The sequence below is a fragment of the Elgaria multicarinata genome, chromosome 11, assembly GCF_023053635.1.
Source record: "Elgaria multicarinata webbii isolate HBS135686 ecotype San Diego chromosome 11, rElgMul1.1.pri, whole genome shotgun sequence".
In the NCBI taxonomy this organism is placed as follows: domain Eukaryota; kingdom Metazoa; phylum Chordata; class Lepidosauria; order Squamata; family Anguidae; genus Elgaria; species Elgaria multicarinata.
The window spans coordinates 38,687,534-38,699,333 of NC_086181.1; the positions used below are offsets into that span (position 1 = coordinate 38,687,534).

At 40.6% G+C, this 11,800-nt stretch overlaps 1 protein-coding gene across 1 annotated transcript; it reads left to right on the forward strand.

Annotated features, from left to right (window-relative positions):
• The first annotated feature begins 633 nt into the window (after positions 1 to 633).
• Positions 634 to 11,261, forward strand: LOC134405799 (vomeronasal type-2 receptor 26-like). The gene is made up of 5 exons (XM_063137052.1): positions 634 to 960; positions 2,620 to 3,495; positions 5,316 to 5,543; positions 9,216 to 9,342; positions 10,360 to 11,261. Exons 1-5 carry the CDS (start codon positions 634 to 636, stop codon positions 11,259 to 11,261), a joined length of 2,460 nt encoding a protein of 819 aa, XP_062993122.1.
• Positions 11,262 to 11,800: the final 539 nt, after the last annotated feature.

Consider the following 11,800-nt stretch of genomic DNA (forward strand, 5'->3'; position numbering starts at 1 on the left):
TTATTATTTGTTTTCTGCTTATCCTAACATTTGCCTCCTTCTCTGCCTCAGTGATTCATCCGCCCCGAACCCTGTACCCTAATTATTGTATAATTTTCTATCATATAATTTGATATAATATCAGATGGTCACTGCCAAAGTACTGAAATATAGAGTGAAAAGCAATTCTATTCCAGACAGAAGGATTCTGGACATGATTTTAGACCATTCTTGTCTTAAAGGCACTTGCAAATTTAAAATGGCCACAAATGTTGAAACTTTCCTGCCTTTGTCTGTCTTCATTCCTCTGTGGTTTACAAGTTGCAAAGGATAAGCAAATGATAAAGGTACTCAAACGTGTTGTATGGTCTGTAGGATATAAAATCACAAGAGTACCAAAGTATATTTTTGTCAAAAACAACAGATATATAAGATGAAATGTGTGCCAGCCTTTTTTGAGCCTAAACTAATGTTTTAATTTTTGGCAAGAAATGGTGAAGATGAGCAAAACTGACATTAAAAAAGTGAATCCAACTTTCCAATAGGATTTAGGTACAAGTACATTTTGTGGTTATGCCCAATTTGTATAGTCAGGCAGCTGCACAGTGGACCAGTATTGTGATAAAATCCTTTTCTGTACTCTTTAATTCTTCCATGAAACAAAGAAACACAAATCACTTTATTTGCAGTGTGGTGACTAAGTTCTACCAGCACATCTTGGCCTTGGTATTTGCAGTCCATGAGATCAATGAGAATCCCAAGATCTTGCCCAATGTCACACTTGGCTTCCACATTTATGACAGCTATTACGATTCTAGTAAGACCTACCGTAACACTCTGGACCTGCTCTGCAAATCACACACATTTGTTCCTAACTACAAATGCGGCATCCAGAAAAATCTAATAGGAGTCATTGGAGGACTCAATTCTGAGATATCATTACACATTGCAGATATCTTAAGTCTTTATAAGATTCCACAGGTAGGATATGTTTATGTAGGTTGTGGGAATTTCCTAAAACCATATAATTTTTACATTATTTTAAAGATATTTGCTGCAATTCTCTATGTTTCATAATTAAGAAAAGGCACGTTTGGCTGATTATTCCTCAGCAAGTGCTTTCCTCTATGTGCTTAATTGTTCTAACTTTAATCATGTTTTTCTCACCGCTTTATCTGGGACAAAAGTTAAACTAGGATGGGTGAATTACCCGGTGTCCTGTTTGCACTCTGAATGCTGGACTCCCACCATGCAGGTTAAGTCGCAATATGGTTCACAGGTGGACAGCAAGAGCTCATGTCTTTCTTTTTAGGTCCATGAGCCATGATTTGCACAAATTTGTAGCAAGGAATATTTACAGAAATTGTGGTATGCATAATGATGATGATGATGACGACGACAACAACAACAACAATAATTTATTTATTTATTTCTGACACTCCTCTCCCTCTGGATCAAGGTGGGGAACAACATTTAATACCTTAAAGCCCTACATGTCCTTAATATATGGTTTGGGTGAAGGTTACCTGCAGGATCACCTTCTCCCATACAATGCACCCTGCACATTCAGGTACTCTGGGGAGAACTTAGTCCAATCAGCCAAAACTAGGCTGACAACTGTTACCAAGAGAACCTTCTCTTCTGCCACTCCCAGACTGTGGAATGGCCTGCCAGGAGAGATTCATCAATTTAATAGTCTTTTTGAATTCAAGAAGGCTATAAAGACTGTTCTTTTCTGGCAGGCCTACCTAGTCACATTTTAAGTTATTTGACAGTTATTTTAATGTCGTATTAGTTATATATGTTTTAATCAGTTTTATGTATTTTATGGTATTTGTATCTAACGTTGTTCCCTGCCTCAATCCAGAGGGAGCTTTAACTGTTATGATGCAGTTTTAACTGTTACGATGAAGAGGCAATTTCACCAGGTGCTGCATGAAAACAAATGATACCTGCTGAAATTCCCTTTTAACTGCTAAAGATACAGGAGCCTTGACCTCCTTTTCCTATGGTGACCTGAGTTCTCTGTCTCCCTCAAGAATGTTGGAAGGAAGAGAAAAACCTGCTATTTAATTCACATTATTAGAGGCTCAGAAGAAGGAATAAATATGATTCTCTTTGGTGGATTGGTGTCACGTGGCTGATTCTTTTAGGAAAGTGGGGTTGTGGGTCTCAATTCACCTAGGAAAGCAATGCATGAGGAAGCATTTCAACACACTCCGATTTCCCAGCAGACCCAACAAACATTTATTTTATTTATTTATTGCAATATGTATATACCATTCCCAATTGAAAACTTCAGAGCAGTGTACAAGATAAAACAGAATAAACACTTTAAAATAGATTTTAAAAGAAGGAAAATTTACAGTGAACTGGTCATTAAGGAAAGGCTTCCTGGAATATAGATGTTTTCAGGAGGCACTGATAGGAATACAAAGTTGGCACATGCCTGACATCCAGAGGCAGGGAATCTTTTCACATATTGAAATTCAGTATGTGAAAAGATGAAAAGAAAAAGAAATTATCAAAGAAATAAGTAAAAAAATATATCTATATCTATTGATTGATCTATCTGTGATTGGAAGACATCAGATAGTCCCTTTTAATTTCAGAAATATGTATCCCACCTTTTTTTTTTAGATTTCATATGGCTCCTTTGAACGAAAAGCAAGTGATCACACTGATCACACTCCTTTTTACCGCACAGTTCCCAATGAGGATATTCAGTACCTGGGGATCATCCAGTTACTTCTTCATTTTGGATGGATGTGGGTAGGGCTCATCACATCGGATAATGAAGGCGGAGAGCGTTTCTTGCAGAACTTGGAGCCGATGCTTTCCCAGAAGGGAATCTGTTCAGCATTCACAGATATTGTTCCAAAAAACACAAATTGTATTAACATAGATGAACTTATTGATCTCTATCTTACTAATATTCCTGTTTTCTTGAAGAGCAAAGCCAACGCAGTTGTTATTTATGGAGAAAATAGATCCCTTGCACGGCTGAAGAATATTGTATTGATAAGATTTTTGCCTTCTCAAATAGCTGCTGAATATGAGAAGATGAGCTCTAGAGGGAAAGTGTGGATTATGACAGCTCAAATTGATATCACATTATATGCCCTTCAAAAGGTTTTTGATATGCAGATGCTCCATGGTAGCATCTCTTTCACAATTCAATCCAAGCAGGTTCAAGGCTTCCAAGAATTTCTCCAAACAATCCACCCATCTCGGGCAAATGGAGGTGGGTTTATCAAGGATTTCTGGGAGCAAGCATTTGACTGTTTCATTCCTGATGGCCCAAATGAATCGAGTGAATCCTGTTCTGGAGAGGAGAAGCTAGAGAGCCTTACTGCCCCTTTCTTTGAAATGAGCATGACTGGCCACAGCTACAGTATCTATAATGCTGTCTATGCTCTGGCACATGCTTTTCATGGCATGTACTCATCTAGAACCAACCACAGAGCAATGGGCAATAAAGGCAGATTGGCCCCTCAGAATGTGGAACCCTGGCAGGTAATGTTTCCTTACTAAGGAAGGTCTACTGTCATAACCTGAGTGCACTATGATGGTGGGCTCATCTACACCAAGCAGGATATTCCAATATGAAACTGGTATATAAAAGGCAGACACCACAGTACTGCTTTATAGAAGTTTTGAAGTGCACTTCAGGATCTACACTACTGCCTTATAGTGGTACTGAAGTTCACTGACAAGTATTGGGGCCCTTGACACATCTACACCAAGCAGGATATAACACCATGAAAGTGGTATGAAAGTGGTCTATGGTATTTGTCAATGGGCCCCAACAGTTGTCAGTGCACTTCAGTACTACTATAAAGCAGTAGTGTGGCTCCTGCCTTTTATATACCACTTTCATTCCTGTTTCATAGTGGAATATCCTGCTTGGTGTAGATGAGCCCAGTGTCTGACACACAGTAGTCAAATATAACAACCCAAAATTTCTGTAAAGCCTGAACACTCCTTTTCGTTCCACTTATTTTTCTCAATTCCTTCTATAACTTTCTAGATATAAATGTCACAAATATTTACAACCTCATTCTCTCACCAGTACCATCAATTGATAAATTTACACTGATCCCTCCCCCTTTCCCCTGTGTCTAGAGTGGGATATACTTCCATATCATTACTTTTCTACCATAAATGTTGGGTATGTAGGAGAATTTTGTTTTGTTCCACAAAATATTCAAGCATGCCTCATTTGAAGCATCTAATGTGAATCTGAGCATGAATGAAAGTACGCATTCACCACAAACATTCAAAAATTGTCAAACAAATACGTAACGTCGTCTCGTTCCATGTTCAATTTGCACAAATCTCAGCAGACTGAATCAATCTGCTTTAGTCTATGGAGGAATTTTGAGCGCATTTGGGCAGATTTGCACAAATTTGGGGGGAGATTTGCACAAATTCGGGGGGGAGATTTGATCACTACTTCATTTGTGCAGCTTCCCTGTTTGCACAAAGCGAGCAATGATCTCAAACATGAATGTGAATCAGGTATAAAATGGGCAGTGACACAATGTTCAGGGACTCCTAGTAGTCTCAAACATTATTAATTCTCCCACCCCTAATAAAAGCACTGTGTCTAGCCAGATGTATCTGGTGAAGCTCTTTGCCTGACAATCCTGGCTTCATATCTACCTCAGAGTTTTCAGGCCACTTCAGCTGCAGGAAGGCCCCTTCATATTGATCATCAATCCATTTAACTTAAGCTTTCTTTCCTGGTTTTGTCTCAATTGGTGCTAGCTGTGTCTAAGGCAGGATCTACAGTAGTGCTTTGAAATAGTTTATAACAGTACTGACAACTGTTGGGGCCTAGGACACACTCCATATACCATTTTTAAACCATTTTCAAAGTGGCATATCATGCTTGGTATAGATCTTGTCTAAGCTACTCTCATCTTTAGGAGACTTTCCTTTTAAAACAATCCCAGGAGAGGAATGGCAGGGGCCAACCGGTTACAATATCCATCATGACTGGTACCCATTGAAAGACCAATCTTCCACAAATCTGCCTAATGACCCTGTGAGGCCTACTAAAATAGAGGCCAGCAGGAAATCTTTGTCACTTAACCAACAGTTAATTAAATGCTGTGAGAAGAAGAATTTTTTTTTCTATCACAAATAGCCCACTAATCAGAACATTAAATGGAATACTTAAAATTCCAAGACGGTGATGATCATAAAAAACAGCAACATTTTTTAAATCATAAAATTTGTTCATTCATAAACATGCATCACATTCCATCTTGGAAAGGTATTGGAAATAAAAATCTTTTTGCTCTCTTTGATCCCTTTCTCTTTCTCCCTAGCTTTACTCTTTGATTCAGAGGATCTCATTCAACAATAATGCAGGAGATGAAGTTAAGTTCAATAAACATGGAGAATTAGTAGCTGGATTTGATATTACAAACTTGGTGACTTTCCCAAATAACTCCTATGCCAGAGTTAAGGTGGGAAGGCTAGATCCAAAGGCTCCTCCTGGCAAGAAGTTCACCATTAATGATGACAGAATTCAGTGGCATAAGTATTTCAATCAGGTGTGGATATTATTGCATTACCTATGAACCAACACAGTTCTTGATCAGTGAATTATATTGAAGTTTAATCAGTTTAAGAAGTGGAGGGACCCCCTTACTATTGAGTGTGGCCCATTCCTGTCAATCATGCTTCATAGGGAAGACTTCCACTAGTCAGGAAAAGTTCTGGCATTATTTTATTCCATAAAAAAAATGAGACTGACATTATAATCTTATCTTGTCAAGAACTAAGGCGTTAGCTAGACCTAAGGTTTATCCCAGGGTCGTCCCAGGGTAGTCCCTGCCTGCTCCCAGGATCCCCTGTGTGTCATTTACATGAACAGGGATGACCCCAGGACAATCCCGGGATAAACTTTAGGTATAGCTAAGGCCTAAGTCTCATTGAGTTCAAAGAGTTTTCCTGACTCGGAAATAAGTATCTACTTAGAATTAAGCACCATTGTGTTTTCTGGGCCCTGAGTTAGGGTGTAGAGGTGGATGAAACCCAATCCACACTTACATGGAAATAAGTTCCATTGAAACTCAAACAGATACCAGTGAGTAAAAATGTATTGGCAGAAGAAAATTCATCCAACTCATCCTGAACATAAGGCCAAATCTCTCTCATTCTCTCTGTCTCTGGATATTCCACTATCCAGAGACAGAAAGTGGTATGAAAATGGTATGAAAGTAGTATATAAAAGGCAGGAGCGGTATTGAAGTGCACTGACAACAGTTGGGGCCCATGACACATCTACACCAAGCAGGATATTCCACTATGAAAGTGGCATATAAAAGGCAGGAGCCACAGTACTGCTTTATAGCAGCATTGAAGCACACTGACAACTGTTGACACATACCATATACCACTTTCATACCACTTGCATAGTGTTATATCCTGCTTGGTATAGATGTGTTATGGGCCCCAACAGTTGTCAGTGCACTTCAGCACCACAATAAAGCAGTCGTGTAGATCCTGCAGAGCACTTCAATACTGCCCCTGCCTTTTATATTCTACTTTCATTCCACTTTCATAGTGGAATATCCTGCTTGGTGTAGATCAGCCCATAGTCTCTGTCTCTCTCTCCAATATACAAATCTGCAATCAGGCTTTTTAAAATCCTCCCCTGATTTCCCTGGAGGTTTCTATAAAGTCTGAGTGCAGCTGAGCAAGTGATTCTTGAGTAGGAAGATTAGCATTTCCCAACCCAGCAACAAATGATCCCAACACCCCCAGTGGTACAATGCAGCATGTGCACGGTGAGAAGAAGAAGCCACAATGGCTTCTTTTCCCCATGTGATAGTCTAAACTTGGCCATTGGAAAATGGAGCATTGATGGCTAATAAAACATCTCCCACCAAAAGAGATCCATGCTCAGGCACTGTTGGATAGCACTGCAATGGCAGATTTATTGAGGTTTGAGGAGAATCAAAAACAAAACCTGATTTTGAGGGATTTAGCAGAGCAAATGGAATTGCTAACAAATATCAATTGCGAGTGGAGAAGGAAGTCCTAGAAATAAACACACAGACACCAGAGCTTGGGATTAAATAGGGCCTCTTTATTTACACATGGAGATTCTCCCCTCCATGGATCTGTGCAGGACCGTGCGGGAATCAAGCTTATTTCTCTTCAGGCGACTAGCCTGTCCCCACGGCGAGCCACTCAGCTAAAACAGGGGATCAGGTAAGCCGGCCCCCTTTCCAACCACACTTGTGTGTTTGGAGAGACCGACCCACGTCAACTCCACTCAGGCTGCACAGTCGAGTAGATGAGACAAGAAGGTCCCCAAAGACAAACCATATTCTGGCACGAAGGTTTCAAAGCCCCGAGGAGCAGGACCTCTGGATTGCCAATCACCATAAAGGTGCCAGAGTGCTCACCGTCCCTATCCTGACTATCCAAAATTCCCACACAACCCTGCCATTTATAATTAACTTATTTATCCTCCACTTCTAACAATTGGATCCAGTATGGAGTAGGCGAAAACCTGCACATTACTGAATGACAGGGGAAATTCCTACTCAGCCTCACTTGCAAAGAGGATGACTGGTTATTCCCATACTGGTTTATAGGGAGGGAGGGTGGTGCCGAAATTGAAAGAGTCCGATAGCCTCATGGAGGCGAGCCTTTATTCACTTGGCTCTGCCCCCACCTCATGAGTCTGTTTGTGTGCAGAGCATGCGCCATGTCCTCCTCTATTTCTGGCTCCCACCACCGGCTGGGTGGTGATCGGGCTTGGGTCCCTCCAGAAGGAAAGCAGGAAGTCAATTGACAATGGAAGGCAAAGCATCCAATGATGGTACCTTCCTCTGTCAAGCAAGGAGCCTTGTGATTTCAGTGGGAAGGAGGCTAGTCCTTCAGTGATTTTAGTTTGGACTCTTCCCTCTGGGAGGAGAGACTCAAACAATTTCAGCCACAGCATGGCATCTTACCTCTGGGGGTTGAGGCACCTAATGATTTCAGCTGCATGGCCCCATGTCTCTGGGAACAAGTGGGGCATCTCAGATTGTGCAAACCTGAGAGTTTGGATACAGTTCAGAGAAAGATGGCGCCTCCCTCCTGCTACCAACTGTCTCTGCAGAGGCCACCAGAGAGGGAGGAAGCAGCAGCCAGGCACCTCTCCGCTGTGCCTGGGTCCAGCTCCAGCTGAGAGCCCCCTCCCTCCTGCTACCTACTGTCTCTGCAGAGGCCACCAGAGAGGGAGGAAGCAGCAGCCAGGCACCTCTCCACCGTGCCTGGGTCCAGCTTCAGCTGAAAACCCCCTCCCTCCTGCTACCTACTGTCTCTGCAGAGGCCACCAGAGAGGGAGGAAGCAGCAGCCAGGCACCTCTCCACCGTGCCTGGGTCCAGCTCCAGCTGAGAGCCCCCTCCCTCCTGCTACCAACTGTAACTGCTGAACTTTCCAACTAAGATTGTAGTGCCTGAGTTTGCTTTCCTTTCCCCCCTCCTCCTCCTCCCTCCCAATCCCCTTTCCTTTTGTGTCATGTCTTTTAGATTGTAAGCCTGTGGGCAGGGACTGTCAAGAAATACTTTTGTAAGCCGCCGTGAGAGCCTTTTTTGGCTGAATGGCGGCATAAATAAATAAATAAATAAATAAATAAAATAAAATTACAACTTCAATCAACTAGATAACACCCACAAGCACTGGAGGAGAAGGCTAAAAATGGCTACTAGTGCTGCTGGCTGTATACTACCTCCAGTATCAGAGGCTGTATGCGTGCTGTTGCACTCCCGTCATCCTTCCTGTCTCATAACACTAGAATTCAGGGTCATCTCATGAAGCTCGTTGGTGGGAGATTCAGGACAAATAAAAGGGCGCCCTTCTTCACACAGTATATAGTCAAATTTGAGAATTCTCTACTAAATGATGCAAAGATGGCTACCAAAATTCATGGATACAAAAGAGGATCAGATAAATTCTTGGAAGATATGGCAGTCAATTACCACTACGCACAATGGCTATGTATTACCTCCAATATTGAAGGCAGTGCACCTCTGTGTACAAGTGACGGAGGAACATGAGCAGGAGGTTGCTATTGCATTACATGAAGCTGACTGAGGAACATCATTGTTATTTCTCCAAGTCATCACTTCTGATATGTACATATTTTTAAACAAGCATCCCTAAACATACACTCAGAGCTCTTTCTTTTCTTTTCTTTTCTTTTATTTTATTTTCTCAAGGGTAGGAGACTCCCTTCTCTCTCTGTAATAAGAAGTGTGATCCTGGTTACAGCAGGAAGAAGAAAGAGGGGGAGAAATTTTGCTGCTATGATTGTGCTCCATGTCCAGATGGGAAGATCACAAATCAGACAGGTAGGACATCTACTGTGTCATCATATATAATTCAGATTCAATATTATATGAGGTTTATGACAGTGTCTAATCTAGAGGGGGGACACACATGTCTACTATTTCTGGACTTGGACAATTTGAAAAAGAGGCTAAAGGATGTTTTTTATTATCCATTCCCCAATTATATCCTGTTATTTACTTGAAAATTTGAAAAGCAAGGAGACTACAAAAGTGAACAAAACCCCAATGAATATATATATATATATATATATATATATATATATATATATATAAAGTAGAACCACATCTTTCTTTGTAATTCTTAGGTAATTTCATTATCTTTTACAGGTTCAAAACTACTTGTAGATTTTGTAATCAATGTTCTTGGCCGAAACCTTGTTTGACCACAAGAAATTAACTATACCCACCTTAGGATATTTTTAGGATGCTTTAAGGATGTTTTTAAACAGTGTATACCATGTCTTTAATCAGTATTTTAGGCTTGCTGTTGTTTCTCACCTCGATCCAATTGGAGAGGTGGGTAAGAAATATATTATTATTATTATTATTATTGTTGTTGTTGTTGTTGTTGTTGTTGTTGTTGTTATTATTCAGAGCCCTGAAGTGCTGAACATGCAGTCTACTAGTTCTGAAGCAATCCATGTAGTACTCATGTAGAATCTCTTTCAAAAATAGGAGGGAAGGTCAGGTAGACAGAATATTGCTACCCACTTCTGGTCTGTCTGTGTTGTGTCAGGGGGAGGACAATATTTTCTATAGGGAGGTGAAAACTTACTGAATGTGCTGCCTCTCTGCAATCATTGTCTCACTAATATCACATTGCTTGTTAAAGAATATCAGTTTAGGGTCTTCCTCCCATCAGAACTGCAAATGCAGTATGCATGATTACAATCACATTCTGATAGGATCTGTCATCACTATGAAGTGTGAGAACTTGATAAGGTGGACTCCTTGAAAGCATTTTATGCTTGAGAACAATAATATAAGCTTTAACATTCACATATTTTCATCTTTCAGACAAAGATTCTTGCTACAGCTGCCCAAAACACCAGTATCCCAACAAGGGCAAAGATCACTGTATTCATAAAGTCAAAAGCTTCCTTTCTTTTGAAGAACCTTTGGGAATCATTTTAGCTTCTTCGGCTCTTTTCTTTTCTCTGGTCACAGCTCTAGTGCTTGCTATCTTCACTAAGCAACGGGACACTCCCATCGTCAAAGCCAACAACCGGAGCCTTACCTATGTCCTCCTCGTGTCTCTTCTTCTTTGCTTCCTCTGCTCCTTGCTCTTTATTGGACAGCCAAACAGGATTTCCTGTCTCCTTCGACAAATCACTTTTGGCATCATTTTCTCTGTTGCTGTTTCATCAGTTTTGGCCAAAACCATTATTGTTGTTGTAGCTTTCATGGCCTCCAAGCCAGGGAACATTTTTAGGAAATGGGTGGGGAAAACATTGGCACAGTCTATTGTCATTTGCTGTTCTCTTGCTCAAGTAGTCATTTGTGCTTCTTGGCTGGCTAGTTCTCCCCCGTTCCCAAATTTGGACATGGACTCAGTGTTTGGAGAAATCAATGTGGAATGTAACGAAGGTTCAGTCACCATGTTCTATTGTGTTTTGGGCTATATGGGACTCCTTGCCATTCTTAGCTTCACTGTAGCTTTCCTAGCAAGGAAGTTACCTGACACTTTCAATGAAGCCAAGTTTATCACCTTCAGCATGTTAGTGTTTTGCAGTGTTTGGCTGTCCTTTGTTCCAACCTACCTAAGCACAAGAGGGAAATATATGGTGGCTGTGGAGATCTTCTCCATCTTGGTTTCCAGTGCTGGGTTATTGGTTTGCATCTTTTCCCCAAAATGCTACATTATTTTGTTAAGGCCTGATTTGAACATCAAGAAGCAGATAATACAGAGGCATCTTTAAAGTATCCAATATTTATTCTTTTTCTCTGTAGATAGAATTAGTTCACTGTGTTTCCTAGGAAGATTTTTTTTAATGTAAATAAGTGGTCCTGCACAAAATCTTACCTTGGGCTATTTTGTGGAAGCATCTCACCTCTTAACCAAATAAGTGTAGAATGAAATACCTTGCATGCATGACAGGTGAAAACATTTTTCCCCATTATGGTTACTTCTTCTTGATGTCTTTGATCAAGGTTGAAGGACTTAAATTAGGGAATAGTCATCATAGACCCCCGACAGTATATGACTACAGCCTTGATATTTAATTATTCCAATAAAGAAGTTTTACTTTTAAAAGTCAATTCTGGAAATGGCTATTGTATGTACTAAAGACATTATTCTTAGTATTGTAATCATATTAACCATAGAGGAGATAGAGGGACAATAATAGCAGAGAGTTTTCCAACTGTGCCAGGAAGGGTGGGCATACAGGTGTAGATGTGTTATGGGCCCCAACAGTTGTCAGTGAACTTCAGTACCACTATAAAGCAGTAGTGTAGA